Raw genomic sequence first — 15605 nt, 5'->3', positions numbered from 1 at the left:
ATGCACCATTGATCCATTGATGAAGAGCGGCTCCAACTGCTTCTGAAGAAGCGTCCACCATGAGGCTAGTGGGAGCAGTTGGTGAAGGGCGGTGCAGGAGGGTGACCTGGGCGAGTTTGGTCTTAACGGCGGCAAAAGCTTGATCCGCGACCGTGTCCCAGGGAAGTGCGGCTGACTCGGCTTGCGAAGTCGAGAGTAGTGCTTCCAGAGGCTGCAGCAGTGTAGAGCATGTAGGGATGAAGCGGCGATAAAAATTGACGAGTCCGAGAAAACGTCGCAGACTACGTATGGACGTGGGAGGCGGGTACTTGAGGATAGCTTGAACCTTGTCTGGTAGAGGAGTGATGCCATCTTTAGTGATCTGATGTCCGAGAAATGCTATCTCCGAGACTCCAAACTGACACTTTTCTACATTGATGACAAGGTCTTAATCACGCAGTCGAGTGAAAAGCTCACGTAGATGTGCCTTTTGCGTTTCAGCGTCCTTGCTGGCAACGAGAAGATCGTCGATATAGGCGAAACAAAACGGCAAGCCTCTTGTGACTTCGCCTATAAAACGCTGAAATGTCTGAGCTGCGTTTCTCAAACCGAAAGGCATTCGTAAATACTCATAGAGCCCAAATGGGGTAATTATTGCAGTTTTGGGAATGTCAGAAGGCTCAACGGGGATCTGGTGATAAGCTTTCACAAGATCAATCTTCGAGTATACTGTTGTGCCGGTTAAAAAGGCAGTACAGTCCTGAATATTGGGTAACGGGTATCGATCTGGAACGGTGACTGCATTGAGAGCCCGATAATCACCACAGGGCCGCCAGTCATTGTTCTTCTTGGGAACCATGTGTAGCGCCGACGACCACGAGCTTGATGACGGACGAATGATCTGCAGCTGTAACATATGCTCAAACTCGTTGCGAGCAATTCGAAGTTTATCAGGGCCAAGTCGGCGAGGGCGGCAGTGAACCGGTGGGCCTGTGGTAACGATGCAGTGGGCCACAGTGTGCTTGGGGGTCTTATCCATGGGAGACTGCGTTGTAATCTCCGGAAACTCGTTGAGCAGAGCTGTATATGGTGACGTAGGCGGTTTCACGAAAGTGGGGTTTAGGGCCGTAGCGCGTGACAGAAACCCATTGACCGATAGGCCGGTATAGCTATCCACCAGGCGACAGCGGCTCATATCCACGAGCAGATGAAAATGCCTTAAGAAATCGGCGCCTAAGATTGCGTAGCGTACGTCTGCTATCCAGAATAACCACTGCAGTTTCCTCTTGAGACCGAGATCAAGGGTCAGAGACTTCTGTCCGTAAGTTGCGATGACCGAAGAATTGATCGCTTGTAAAGGAGTAGACTTCTCGCGGAGACGCCGGTCAGTTTTGGACGCTGGAATTATGCTGACTTCTGCTCCAGTGTCCACCAGCAAGCGAAGACCTGTGGTTCTGTCGGTGATGTGGAAGAGGCGGCTTGATGCTTGGCCTTGATCGCCCGCCGCTGTTATTGACGATCGGCCGGAGCGTTTCCCATGCGCCATGAGCAGGGTGGCACACATCTGCGAGCCGCGGCACGAAATCGCCGGTGATAGTAGCATGTGTTCTGCGGTGAAAAGCGGTGCTCGGGCTGGTGGAGGGGCCGTTTCGGAGCAGGCGACGTGCGAGATGGTCGGTCTGGACGAGGCTGGTCATTTAAGTTGCGAATGCTCAGCAATTGCAGAAGCAAGTTGGCGACTTCAGCTGCGAGGTCTTTTACCGTTTCTCGAAGGGAATCTGCTTCGGAAATCGGAGAGGTGTGGGCAGCATTTGACTGCCGAAGCAACGTCCATCATGTCATCGGCCATTTCTGCCAGCTCCGACAGCGTCTTATCCTGAGCTGGGACAAGAGCCATTCGCACGGTAGGTGGAAGACGCTGTAGAAACAACTCACGTAGTATGGATGTTTCCAAGCCGTCCGGCTGGTCCCCAAGCAGGTGCTGCAGGTGACGTAGAAACTGTGTGGGACGGCGGTCCCCGAGCTCTTCGTTGCACAGAAGTTGCTGAATGCGCCGATGCTTAGGCGGAACGAGTCGGTGAAGAAGAGCCTGTTTGACTGTCGTATATGGAGTGTCACCAGGCGGGCCCACGAGGACGTCGCGTATTTCGGCCATTGCCTGTGGCGGCAACGCTTCAACGAGGAGCTCATGCTTGCGAACTTCTGACGTGATGCGATGAATGCGGAACTTGTTCTCGACTTGAATGAACCATAAGGAGGGATCGGGAAGCCACAGCTGTTGTAGCGTTATGGTAGTAGTACCTCCAACAACACCCGAAGAGGGTACATGGCCGGGTGCAGTGGCAGCGGTACCAAGGCTGAGGCCGTCGAGATGCTCACGCTGCTCCATGGAAGGTCGCGTTCGTAGTCCGGGTCACCAATAAATATAGCACTCTGAAACGCGGTTCCGAAAACACAGCGCGGTTTATTAATGTATCTCCGCCATTGTTCCAACTACCTCTTCCTTCTTCTCAGCACACTACCCACTACTAGTTTATGTCCCAAGTGTGTCGTGCCAGAAGAAGAAGAAAAGTATGCCACACTGGCATAAACCAAACAGCACGTTTGGATCACATGCAGCTTTTTTTCGACGGGGTGCCGTCACGTGCCGGGCGCCGTGTTCTATGGTCTCCATAAAATACACAGTAGCAACACTAGCGCGTACCGGAATAACACTGGAAGAGGGCGATCGCGTTGCGTGACGAGTGCTCAAGGTCATGACGCACGCGTGATGTAACCTCTTTCACCCAGTGTCATTCCTCCTTCTGTAGCTTCCAGCGCACTCGTCGGGACGAGAGAAGAGAGCAAGCGCTTAAAGCGTGCGACAAATGCCTGCAACTGCGCTCGTTCTCGAAGGACTCGAAAAATGTTTCCGGTGATCGATTCCCAAGGCAATAAACTACGTTACTGATTTCAATCGATCATAACTTGAAAAGATAGTTCAGGAGCCCCCTAAACTTTGTTGTAGCACTGCATAGGATGAGCTCACACGAAAGCGCAGGGTGTCGTCACTTCCTTTTCGCGCGTCATTGGCCTTTGCCACGATACAACGAAGTTCAGTTTAGAAACATGCGCTTGGGCTTAGCTGTGAAACGCCGCACCCATTGCGCCGATGATACAGAGAACTAATTCGTTTCCTACCTGGGATTGCGGGTGCTGGTCGCAATGCAGATGATTCCAGAGCGGCGCGGACCCGGGCCTGTAGAGCCTGCGGCGTCGTGGCCTCCCCGCGAGTTGGCTTCTGGTCGGCGTCACCAGCCAGCGTCTTCAACGAGATATCGAGTAATGTAAATTGTTAATGGTGCGATAATTAGGCTATATTTCACCACTACATTTTATTTTCTTTGTTGTGAAGAAATGGTGAACGCACATTCCTAACAATTAAGACTCTAGCAGGGACCGAGGGGGGGGGGGGGGCAGGGTGCACAGTGAGATAAGCTGGACTGCGAAATTGGGTGAGTAAAGCGGAAACACATCAATAAAAGAAACACAACTAGGGAAGATGGGGAAGGGGGCATACGCCCTTTGTCATTTTTTTTTTCGTAGGCATCTACTCAAAGTACCTAAGAACTTTACTTAGAGTAGGTTTGTTTATACCCTCCTAAATGCAGTCAGTGGTAACCTAAGAAACATTCACCAAAGTGCTTTTTTATAGCGGCGGCATACAGATCATCTATGTAAACTCATGTCGCTCTCTCCTGGCGGCGCAATGCGAACGCGTATCAATTCCAATTTGGGACAACCGAGCAAGACCTAAACGACAAAAGTCGTCAACCAACGCAGTCGCACCTGTTTATACACACTACGTTCGCAAGCATAGACAATCTACCTGCGACAACACTCACAAAGCGTTAGAAAAGCCAATGTTTGCTTTTTCTTACTTTTTGTTCACGAAAAGTAACAAAATCTTCGTAATCCAAGCACTTTATGCCTAGCGCTTTGAGTAATGCGGTTTCAATGCTTACCAATCTCCTAGCGTTCAGCTTGCTGTCTACCGGTGAGCTCACTAGTCCATCTTCAGTTCGCGCAGGCCCAGACACTCTCGTCGTGGTCTCCGCTGCCGAAGCCGAGACAAGCCAGGTCGCGACGAAGAAAGCAAACAGCATTGCTGTTGATCCTCCCATGACACCTGTTGAGTACTTTACAGTATCAATTTTTTATTGCGTTAGCTTGATGTACGGCATCGAAATAGGTCACGCATGACAGTGCAGTTCAGTTTCTCGTATAAATTCTAATAACAAACGGTTATGTGGATCATATATTCCCTTGTGTAGGTCTAGCAGCGTACAACACTATTTACAAGTATTGACAACAATGAAAAAGGATAGACCACTAAGCTTTATTATAAGCTTAAATCGATAACCTTTAGAAAGTGCTATACTTGAAACCATCCTTTCTCTAAAGTCTAACAAATGGCGGTTGACCTCACAGAGTACGTTGCGTTTAAGGATCATAGGAAGGGGTGATGACCTACTGTTACAAGCTATTATTTTTCATGGGCCCTGCTGCCCATGAAAATCACGTGATCCCGCAGCAAAGAAGTAATGGGCTGGTGTTTACAGTCCAGACTGTGGTTGCGATTGCAGAAATCATCTGTCATTTTGCCCTTCACCACGTTTTATTTTCACCCGTCCAAGCACAAGCTTGTTTTGCTGAAAAATGTGGCGCTATCACTAATAGTTCATTTCGGTTAAAATAGGTAGTATGAGAACTACATGGGGTGCAATTCTTTAATGCGTTGCGCAGGGCATGCTGCCATACAGATTGGTTCTGCAAGTACACTCATGTCAGTAAGCGTAGTATAAATGGTGGGGTAATCACTGAAAACACGGAGAGTGTGGCTGCTGAGATCGTGTAAAACTCCCTAACAGCGTTAAAAGAAGAACGCATGTGTGAAGAAGTACAAAGACGATAAATTAAAAAGGTAATGCGTCAGTATTCCCGTCTTTATCTGCACATTTACAACAGGCTTTGTGCTATATGATATCCACGCATGAGTGGTTAAACAACAGTCTTGCTCCATAAGAATCTGCCAGCAAAAAGGGCCTGAGCTCATGAAGCTTATTTCATAAAAAGAACGTCAGTGTCCGGTCGCTTAGGCTAATACCTGTCTACGCACCGCCATGATCCGAAGGCATCAGTTCACGCTAATACTTTTGATATAAGAGCATTTTTGCGATTACGGCACCGAGTTGCTGAAGCACTTCGGAGAAATACAAAATTACTAAACTAAACACGCAATTGTTAACTCGTCCAGGTCTGATGTAAACGGTAAACATCTCTCGAAAACGGTAAACTGGGTACATACCTGGACGAACAGCTTCTTCTTCTTCTTCGTGTTCTTCTACTACTCAAATCTCTAGTTAGTTTCTCGAAACAGAACTGCGAGTTCGAGACAGCGGTAAGCACGTGATGTGTCGCCAAAAGTGAGAAACTACGCATCAGTTATAGCTCGAAGTAGCAGCGATGCCTCTTGCCATAATATGCTTTGTAGCATTCCTCAAATCTTACTGGTGCGCTCAAGATTCAAAGAAGACCTGCTGCATGCCAGCATCGCCACCGTATCGTGAAAAAAGAGGACAAAGAAGTTGTCCCGCCTAATGAGTGGGTATGAGCCGTGTGGCAGAGGGCACTACTACTACTACTAATGTGAGAGAACCCATGAAATTCTTGTTTTATTTCGATAGCAATTATATGGACAGTCTCGACGGGTTTTTGCCGTTGCTTTCGTATGTGACGCTTTCGTGCCCCCGAAAGCAGTTGGCGGAAATCGCCGTTAAGCTGTGCTCTGAAGGCGTCGTACTCAGCGAGCTCCTTTGGAGCTCGGAGCATGCTAATTAAATTCACGCATCCACTGTGTCGACAGAAAAATAAAACTTAAGGCGACGTCCTCATCTGGCAAGGCAACGTGCTGAAATACGAAGAAGGCCGTACGCATCTTTTTGTGCGCATACGTGATCACTGTATGTACCATGGTTATCACCAAGCACCTGGATTCAGGTCGGCACCAGACAATTACTATCGTTGAAAAAAAAAAAGCAGCATGCATTCATCACCCAGAGCACCACGTCAATAATCACCATTTTTTGGGGTCCTGGAAGAAGACTTCTCACAACGCATATCAGAATGACAACGTAAAGACGCATATGCAGCATGACAACTTTATTTTTTGATGTTATACGTTTGTCATAATCGCAAGTAGTTGGGAGGTAATGTTCTTTGTCGAAACGGGGCACACGTCACCTGTCTACCAGAGAACACACTTCTTTTTAGGATACATAGGCGACGACCTGTTGCAATTAAACACGCTTGAAAATGCTTCGAAGTTTTGCAAGGGCACGTTGACTCTGCGAAAAATTAAAAAATTAGATTAGCAGCATTTCGTTTGACAAGTGAAGTATCATAACTCAAGCTCGGCCGTAGGCTAGGAATTACAAATAACATGTAGTTAGGTCGAGTGAAAACAGCTGAATCAGAAGGATGCTTCACTACATACAATAGCGTAAGTTTTCACGTACGGTGTTGACAGGGAGCTGGCGATATCCCTATTCAACACACAATTTTGAAGCAAGCAAGGCGCGAAATATCTCCAAGAAGACGCTGACTCTACGCAAAGAGTAAATGAAAGATATTGCACATTCTCAGCTTAATTTCGTCTTCGTCAGCACGAGCTCATAAGCTTGTACTTTCCAACACAATTTTGCAGTTTTGCAGTTGCATATTTTGCAGATAGAGGGGCTAATTTGCTGAGGTCATAGCATGTCTTCTAGATCATGACCAATATGGATTAACTATTACCAAGATTAGAACTCTGGTTCATTGTAATGCCTAAGAGAAGGTATTTTTGCATGTTACCGTTTCTAATAACAGAAATAGCAATTACACCCGCGAAACTACGATGCTCAGCATAATGTGCTTTGCGAAAACTGTTGTTCTGTAACGCATGAATATTCGATGAATAGATATTTCAACATCCGCTTTGTGTGCTCGGTGCACTTAAAGCGTTCTTTCAAACGAATTTTTCTGTACATCACTAGAGAGTACTAAAAAAAAAAATCGAACGGATATTCAAGGAGCCGAATAGTTTCATTTTAGCCATCATTGCAACAGTGCAAGCAACAAATCATAGTCATTCATATTTGTAGAAATGTTTCCACGCCTGTGAAACACTTCTTTTGGGCGTAATTGCTTGTAGTAGTAAAATATTTTTCACAATTACCGATGGCAGGAATTGGTGTATCACTGTGCACACGCGTGCTATAACACATGAACGTGGCAAGTCTAGTAAAATAATCGTGCAGTGTAAAGAATGTATTCATGAAGTTCTTTCAAGTTATAGTCTGCCAACAGTTTTAGTAAAGGTATAGATTTCGCCATAACATAAACGTTGTACACAAACAAATATTTTAGAGTACTTCTTTATTTTAGAGTACTATTTTAGAGTACTCCGTTATAGAGGCTGCAGCTCTTCTTTTTTGTTTAGCTCCACGCGTTATTTTTTAGGAACACGCTATACGTGATGACAGCTGTCACTTCATTGGTTTTGTTATCTTACATGTCTAGATGTCATTCAATAACGGCTATTATTCACAGCTAAGTGTGAGTATTCAAACAGTCCACTATCTGTTTTCACCACTCATTATTTACTGTCACTCCAAGCGTAACGGAATAAGGCAATGAAATGCATAAAATATACGGCCTACAGAAAGACATAATCCTCACAGCTGTCAGCGTTTCAAGTGTCTTGAATATTCTACACGCCTACTTAAACAACTGGTTTAAATTGCTACTGCAGATCTGTGCAAACTCTCACTAATTATAATCATTACGTGCATGTGTCGACAGAAAGGAACAATAACGGCGTACTGAACTTGTCGGTGAATTCGACATGCGAATATTTCAGCATTTCGAACATCTCTAATTATTCTTAGCGCGTCCCAGCTGTTAACTACTCGTGGCGCTTAGTTCGAGAGCATTTACGATGCATTTCGTCATACCACTGTTTGATGTATCCGTGACGTCACGCCAGCCGAGGCCGCCGTTATCACCACTGCTTCTTCTCCTTCCCTTCCCCTTAACCCCTCTCGCACAACGCTACATTAAACCGCGCTATCGCAATAAAGCTTTTGTCTTGGCCCAGTCACGGCCCCGGCGTGTTCGTTACAATGGCGAACCACGCAGCTTCGGCCACACTGTTTTGTTCCGCTCATATGTGGGCCACGTGATGACCGAAACCGGCGAGCCTGTGTCGACCTGCATGTTCACTGGAACCCCGCCACAATCCAAGGTGCGCACGATGGGTTGCGTAATGCCGACGTGGCCGATGTGACTGTCCGCTGCCTCCAGCGCGAACATGCCGTTCGCGCTGGAGGCATTTAATATTTACCCGTCGGGATTATCTTTGTTCAAGTATCTCGTGATCCGTTAGGACATGCAGCGCCGAATATTCTACTGATAACATTTTCTCTTTTTCTCATCGCGAAGCATTACAGCCTATTTCTACTGTTCCTGATGGAACCTGGAATAATATTATTACCATGTGCCAAAACCAGGAACGTGGAAGGAGCAACAAAGCAGTGTATAACGCTGTCCATGCTTTCCGGCCAAGAAGTACTTTTTGTTGCTTTGCTCCCCAAGTTTAACAAGCCATGTTGACTTAATTCTTTATATCTTGACTCAGTTGAAATTCAGAAAAATAAACGCAGTCATTAAGACGGGTAGGCTTATGCTGAGTCAGCGCTTGAAGAAATATACTTACGTGATTGCGCCAGGGATATTTGTAGATCATTTATAGCGCAAATTTACTTTCTTTGTTTCTAGTTTTCTAAGTAACAAGCCACCGCTTCTGTTCACTTACTATACCTCAGCGGAGGAAGATAGTACCGTTTCTCTGTCGAGGCTTCAGCGTCATTACCTGTATTGTTTTGGGCTGTGACTGTCGTACTGAATTTGTTGCTGAAGGGCTTCCTTGCGAGACTTCGAACACCACACCTGTCAAAGAAAGCACTTTCAGTACTGCGAAGAACGTGCTTGCTCGTATTCCATGCCATAATGGTTAGGCCTAGTGCGGAAATAACGATATCAGCTACGTTTACACGTAAGCTCGATCAGCTCACGGCGTCACTCTCAACACATAACTAACGATTTGTTATGGAAACATCACGTCGAACACATATCCAAAAGTAATCGTACACAGGGATACATAAAAAGAAATCATTTTCTCGCTCCATCTTCACTAAAATTACTGCTCTACACCACGTACATTCGTCCTCAACTAGAATATGCATCATCGGTTTGGGATCCGCATCAATATTAATTAACGCAATTGAAGCAGTGCAAGATTGATTATTGATACATAGGTTTTATTGGCGCAAGGGCCACTCTTGGCCAAAGAGCGCCAATTCAATAGTAGTTAGTGGCAACTAACTAGAAGAAGTTCATGGATGTAGGTGTGGTGTGGCTGTAAATGGGCCTAAAAGAGCAAAGGTTGAAGCGCAGCGAGCCGACTCACGGAGACGACCGGTGTGGCTGTGTTTACCTGCGAAACTGCCTTGCATCGCTGCTCGCGATCTCGCTAGTGGTCTGCAAAGGGGCGCTGTCTTGCAGAAATGGCACACTTCAAGCACCACTTTATTCAATCAGGAATTATTTCACGTCACAAGAAAATTGTACTCGATGTTCATCAAGCCGCCGCGAGCGGCGATGTCGGCAAATACTCCGAGGCTTGACGGCACGACTCCATAGACTCGCCTTGGCCACGGTGATCGCAGCAGCGACAGGGAGAGGGCGCCACCAGCGTCGTGACGCCACATGTCTCCCGCGCTGTCATTGGCTGCGGCCATCCAAAGGTCCGATGCAGAGACAAAAATATCTGCCCGGTCTGGTGCACGCCGGGCATGCGATGCGGCTGTCCGATACGACAAAACATCACCATTGCCGGACGTCGCATGGGATGCAGAAGCGCACCGTCTATCTCGCCCTTTATCCCGCTAGTAGTGCGGCAGCTCGCAGCTTATAGTCCAGTTTCATTTTTGCTTGCTCGCAGCGTTAACAGATTTACTAAAACATACACATGAAAAATGTGAATGAGAGACAGACATTGTTATTGCTCCGTGTACATCTTAGTGTCACATTATGAGCAGATTTGTCGTGGAAATGTAAACAAGTAAACATGGCGTCGCGGATGTGTGGGGGTCCGCACACGGACCCCCACACATTCGGGACGCCATGTTTACTTTGGAAAACAGACGTGCCGAAAGCTAGGTGCCGTCTAAGAAATCAAAAGAACGGGAAGACATCCTTGTGAAGTGCACAATGATTTTCTTAGCCTTTACGACTTCCCGTAACTGTTTCAGTCTGAAGACAAATAAAGCAGTATTTATTTGAGCAACGCAAACGAGGAAAATTATCAATGACATTAGGTACTATTCATTAGTGCTCTAGCAGGCGTGCGTTTAGGTTCTGAGTCTTCGACAGCAGTACCCCGAGTATAATCTTATGATTGAAGATTGACTGCGTGCCACTAACACATGCGCCCATCCATATATGCCATCTGTTTGCACAATAAATGCATATTACTTTCTAAGTGTCGCCAGCTAAAACCCCACCTATACTGTTCGTACGTCATGCAGAACACCTCGCTAATGTTCTTGCGTTACCCCGTGAAATATTTTTAAAAATGCTTGCAAACTTCACGACTCAACATAACCGGGAGCACGCGTTCCCATACAACTGGAGCAGCAGTTGCTTACCATTGCGTTGGCGATGAAAAACAAATGCTTGCCCGACAGCTGTTCTAAGCCAGGAAGTCGGACATCGCGAGTTTTGGACGTCTTCAAGAGGTGGTCATAAGTCTAAAGAACAAAAAGTTGAAAGCATTCTTAGCGGCACCAAAAAAAAATATCTTCTCGATCATATGCTTTGGAAGTGTCCTGCAGCTTTCACAGAATGGGACAAGGAATGTGACTGGTAGCTATGAGTTCTTCACAGTGAAGTTATTTAAGATGAAGTACAGGTCTTCCAGAAGGCCCACGATACGGCGGTAAGGTTAAACCCTAATGTCTCGACGTGGGACCCGCCTGCCTCAACCTAAAGGTTGATCTTCAGGACCTGAATGAAGGTTATCATACCATACCATTTCACTGCATTGGATCAAAGCAATGCTGACAATCCGATTAGCAGCAGCAATGAGTTCCTCGCCCTCTATTTTGTTTCGATAAGAAACCAGAGCAACGCCCTCATAGCGGCTCACGTTGAAGTCCGTGTAGGTCAGCGCCCTACACCCTCGTGCTCTGTCAAAGGGCGGTTGTCCAGCTGGCCTAGTGCGGCTGAGCGGGCTGCTCTTTCCGAGGTGAAGCATGTGAACTCGCAGAGAAGGTGCGCGATGGTTTCTCTGCCCCCGCAGTTCACTGATTATGCTGGTCTGTTGCTTTTGGACAGTGTTATTGTGATGACTTTTCTCTCGCTCTTCGCCCTCGGAATTTTGTCAAGAAGCACAATTCTTTTTCACTGCTAGAGCAAAAAGAAGCGAAAGTAAATGCTGTTGCTAAATATCATGTAACAGTTATCCAAACAATACTGGTTTGTGCCTAATCGAGGCCGGTATTGCGAATGTACTGCTGCATTCGCGTAACTTTCCTTAGCGTTGCCCTGGCGGAAAGCTAACCCGCCTAAAAACAACATTCTGTTGCAAAGCCGCTTATGGTTCTCTTGCTGTTTTTCTGTCTCCATTTGTTTTTATTTCTCTTTTTTTTTCCTCTACACAGTGTGCTCTTTCTTTATAATTATTTACTCCTGTCATAAGGACTATAGAAGCCACTGCGTTTATTGACTTGCCCTCCAAACGCATGTATTTTGTACATTTCGTTTGAAAGACCAAAACAAAATTTATTGCACCACAACAAAGAAAATAATGCAGGGTGCAGCACATGAACAACGCAACACATGTTCACCTTAAATAGTAAAAAAATAAATCAGCGACGATCTTGTTATTCATAACAAGAAATTTAATTACGGAAGTGTACTTTGTGCGTGAATTATGTTCCAAATCCTGCTGCTCGTCTGCGATATGCATTAAACATTGTGCAACTTTTGTTTTTATTAACTTTGAGTCGCCACAAGGTCATCAGATGATGAGTAATTGCACGCCGTAGGCTTGCAGCCATGGACTGCTCTTCTGCCTGCCCGACGCTATGCTGGACTAGGCACTAATTTTCTCTCGCTCTGCGATGTGCTAGCCTGCTGGTCAGCTTACGTAGCAGACCGCGCCAGATCGGCGATGGTCCCAGCTTCGAATTCCAGACCAGGCAGTGGCGTAGCCAGGGAATGGCACACCAGGCCCGTGCCCCCCCCCCCTCCCCTCCGAAATTTTCCCCATAGGATACAGAGCACAAGATGACACTCGACCACACTTATCTGCCCAGACCATATGTCGGATCAAGGAAGTGCACCCCCCCCCCCCCTGAAAGCAATTCTGCCTACGCCACTGCTCGGACCAGGACGAATCTTTCTTGAGTAAGCATGATTTCCTTTTGATAAATCTGTAGGACTTTACTTTGTAGCTTCACGCTCCGAACAGTTGTAGGACATCTTTTTTAAGAGCGAAGCTCTTAAAGCTCGACGTAAGACGTCAGGTGTCCGCAAAGAACCTTCCGCGCCGTCGCTTATCACAACCAAGCCACTGCTGCGCACCGCCTGGGCTTAACCTCGCCTAGCCGCTCATCCGCCGAGGAGCAGCCGCCACCAAGCCATGCCCACAGATGGAGACAGTGCGCCTGTGGGCGCACGGCGTTTGCTGGCGTGGCGCACAAGTGTGCCCGGCGTGGCGCGAGCCGAGTACGAGCGACGAAATGTCCGCGCTTCTGCCGGGGGTGCCACAGCCAGGTTTGCACGTTACTTTCTGCCGCTGGAGTTTGGGCATTCTTGCTTGGTCTGTGACAGGCTGTGGTTTGACTCTACTCTACGTCAAGGGAAGACCTAGCATCGGCTATGAAGGCCACGTTAAGCCCCTAAGATGGACCAGCTTAACTGTTTCGTAAGCTTTACATGACTAGTGTAAACTTATTCCTCTTTTTTCCTTTCGTGAACTTTGCTCCACCTTGCTAGCTTCTGCGAAATTGATTGCCGATCTCCTCTGACTGATCATTACCTATCGCCACTGTCCTTCCCACTGAGAGGCCCAATGCATATCTGTACATATTCCGGCGAACGAGCTGCCGTCAACATGTGTGAGCAGCCTATATGCCGAACTATCGTTTAAGATACATTCGTTGATCGAACGAATTGATCGTTCAATCAATGAACACTTAGTCTGAAAGGGTTCGAGAATAAATGTGGCCAGTTCGGCCTAAAGTTATTAAACAAGTTTTAATGATAACATTCTAAAGGAAATACGTTAGGTTAGCACCACGGTAGTTAAGCACAGTGTAGTAGGAAACTGAGCAAATTTAACGTATAATACTTATAAATCTGGTGATGGAACGGCGAAGTAGTGATTGGAACAGCAGGGTAAGTGTAAAAAGAATCAAAGTTGGCAAGTTGCGAGCTGCCGCTGCAACTCAACAGAATTCCAACGTGTTTGGAAGCAGCTAACGCTCCTTTTGACAACATCTGCGAATGGTGGCAATTGGAAAGTGTCTTGCACATTTGTACTAAACATTGAGAAGGTGCCATCAGAAATATATAGTTGTGAATCATCGCTACGCACCTTGAACGCAATCCTAATGCCACCGTTGTCGGCGATGTTCTCGCCTACTGTATTCTTGCCGTTGAGCTTGAGGACAGTTGGAAAGGCGGAAGAAACAATAAGAAACTTCTTTACTTCAAACGTATCAGGGCAGCAGATAAGAGCCTATCAACGAGTCAACATCGTTTTTTAGATGTGAAGCATCTTATAGCGGAGTTCAATCCGGTGGTGGTGGTGGTGTGCGGCGTGACCACCCTTACAGCGCATGCGCGAACCCTCTCCACTTCCCCTCTCCACTCCCTCCTCCCACCCCCCTCTCCCTCCCCCTCTCCCCCTTCCCCCTCCACCTCACCTTTCCCCTCTCCACTTCCCCTCTCCCCTCTCCTCTCCTTCTCTCCCCTTTCTCCTCCCCTTTCTCTTTCCCTTCTCCTTTCCCCTCTCTACTTACCCTCTCCCCTTTCCCCTCACCACTCCACCTCTGAAACGCGGGCTCTACATGCCGAAACACTGCTTCGCATCGCCTCATGGTCCCCTTTAGCGGGAGATGGTGTGATTTTTTGTCAAATTACCGCTGGTCTGTCAGAAAATAAAGTTTGCAGTCAGACTGGGACGAGACTAAGACTACGAAGACGTACGATTGGGTAGAGGCACTAATCATATCTTAAAGCACGAAGATTTTGATCCTTCGTCTAATCAAAATTGTCACATTAAACGCTTCGCCCATCGTATTCATTTTTCGGAATAATATATATCTCGGAATTTCGGCCATTCTTATTATTGTTGCTTTTCATGTTCATGCCACTTCATGACTATACATATAAACTATTATCTCTATTTTCAGTGATTTGTATAATAATTTTTGTATTACTTGACGCCATGTTAAACTTGTAAAAGTCTATTCTGTATTTTGCATTCATGATTGTCCGCCATCCTGCTGCATTGCCAACTTGTAACGGGGTCGGGACCTCGTCAAGCTCTCGAGCTTTTAGTCCTGTACTCCTCCTATTGAAAGGAAATAAATTGATTGATTGATTGATTGATTGATTGATTGATTGATTGATTGATTGATTGATTGATTGATTGATTGATTGATTGATTGATTGATTGATTGATTGATTGATTGATTGATTGATTGATTGATTGATTGATTGATTGATATGCTTTACACATTGCGAAGCTTTGAAAAACAAATTTTTGGGGTCATCATAATTATTGAAATGTTTGTAATAAACAATACGATATATTGACGTCATTTGCAGCAGTTTGCAATAAAGGGAATTTAGGAAAGCGCCGTATTCTTATTTTAGTCAATCGCGTCTACTCTACTACACCTTCTAATAGTTATCAATCATTCCGATGATAATAATAATATTATTATAATAATCATACTAGTGATGGGGGTGTTGAGAGTCCTTATTGGCATCCTCTTTGAAACTGGGTGATGAACAGGCCTTTTCGAACGTTACATAATTGTAACGAATGCATACTTTTCATTACAATCACGTATTACCTTTTCTATTACTGTCTAGCATACTGGTTATCTCTTTCCTCCTCTCTTTTTTCGCGATCCTAAAGTTTCACAACGCCATCTGGAGTTCCCACACGGCTGGTAATACATTCAGTGGTCTTACTTTTATTTCTCGGCTTAAACGCTACCACCTGCTGCCTTTTGACACCATTTCAAGAGCCGCAACAATGAGTTATTGTAATACATGCGTGAATATATAAAGGAGGCAGCTGTGAAATAAACGAAAACGCTAGACATGATCACACGAAAATTCGACAACTCCAGCATTGTGGCAGCGTGTACTAAACAATAAGAGAACATGATGGTCCTCCGGCAAATTAGACGAGCGACATTGGATCACTATGAACATAGTTCATAAACGAGAGAGAAAGAGAC

At 46.1% G+C, this 15605-nt stretch overlaps 1 protein-coding gene across 1 annotated transcript in view; it reads right to left on the bottom strand.

The window, feature by feature from the left end:
- LOC119405626 (neprilysin-4-like) overlaps positions 1-15605 on the bottom strand; it is a 147102-nt gene that overhangs the window by 22383 nt on the left and 109114 nt on the right. The window contains exon 18 of the mRNA XM_049419466.1: positions 3160-3283. Coding sequence (XP_049275423.1) covers positions 3160-3283 — 124 coding nt within the window. The remainder of the gene's footprint in view (positions 1-3159; positions 3284-15605) is intronic.

Source organism: Rhipicephalus sanguineus, chromosome 9, assembly GCF_013339695.2.
Source record: "Rhipicephalus sanguineus isolate Rsan-2018 chromosome 9, BIME_Rsan_1.4, whole genome shotgun sequence".
Classification (NCBI taxonomy): domain Eukaryota; kingdom Metazoa; phylum Arthropoda; class Arachnida; order Ixodida; family Ixodidae; genus Rhipicephalus; species Rhipicephalus sanguineus.
Note: the sequence above shows the minus strand (reverse complement) of the source record. Positions and strands in the feature narration are given on the sequence as shown.